A 761-nucleotide genomic window follows, 5' to 3' on the forward strand; every position below is an offset into this window, starting at 1 on the left:
AGCTGTATCAAATTGATAATGATATAACATGACAACAACAAAGTAGCACCAAAATAATATAAACTTATTGGGACACTGAAACACGGCTCAGTTAAAACTGAAGTCCTAAATATCATGACCTGGGGCAGTGGCATACAACACTCATACTAACATCCTTACATATAGTCACACCCATTTACACAAAACAAGGAGAAAAGTGACCATGGATATAACGATTGTGGCCATCACCTACATAAGTGCTACTGTGGATCTCTGGGAATAGTCTTTTTCAAAATATAGGTTCAAATTGATCCCATTTGTTATAATGATGGTTCATTACATCCAACAAAAATACTTCATTTCCACTACTGTGGATAAGTAAGCTTTACAATACTGAAAACATTACCCTCAACACTATCAAAAGCTCATTACTAGTCACTAATTCGCATCTTTGTCATGATGAAGATTCACAACCTGCCCTCTGTTCACTAAAATGATAGATAGAAAGGAAAAAAAACAAAACAAAAAAACAGCATCACCATGAACATATGACACTGGTGGTTAAATTCAGTACTAGAGTCTTTATATCTTAAATGGGTTGCATGGGTGGACACATGAATGGGGATGAGGGAAAAGGGAAAGTTGCAGGAGTATCACTCTGGACAAGCTAGTACAGCCCAATCTCGCGGAGGGCTCCTTCCACAGCCTCGTCCTTGAAAGAAAATAGGACATTAGCAATAACTGATCTTAACTTATTGACTCCCAGTTATCTTAAGACAGGC

General features: G+C 37.6%; 1 protein-coding gene across 1 annotated transcript in view; it reads right to left on the reverse strand.

Annotated features, from left to right (window-relative positions):
* The window catches only part of LOC119581619 (AP-1 complex subunit sigma-2-like), a gene marked incomplete in the record, with an annotated part of 18,906 nt that overhangs the window by 1,091 nt on the left and 17,054 nt on the right, over positions 1 to 761 (reverse strand). Inside the window, 1 exon segment of the mRNA XM_037929738.1 lies at positions 1 to 691. Coding sequence (XP_037785666.1) covers positions 647 to 691 — 45 coding nt within the window.

The sequence above is a fragment of the Penaeus monodon genome, chromosome 15 (assembly GCF_015228065.2).
Source record: "Penaeus monodon isolate SGIC_2016 chromosome 15, NSTDA_Pmon_1, whole genome shotgun sequence".
NCBI classification, from domain to species: Eukaryota; Metazoa; Arthropoda; class Malacostraca; order Decapoda; family Penaeidae; genus Penaeus; species Penaeus monodon.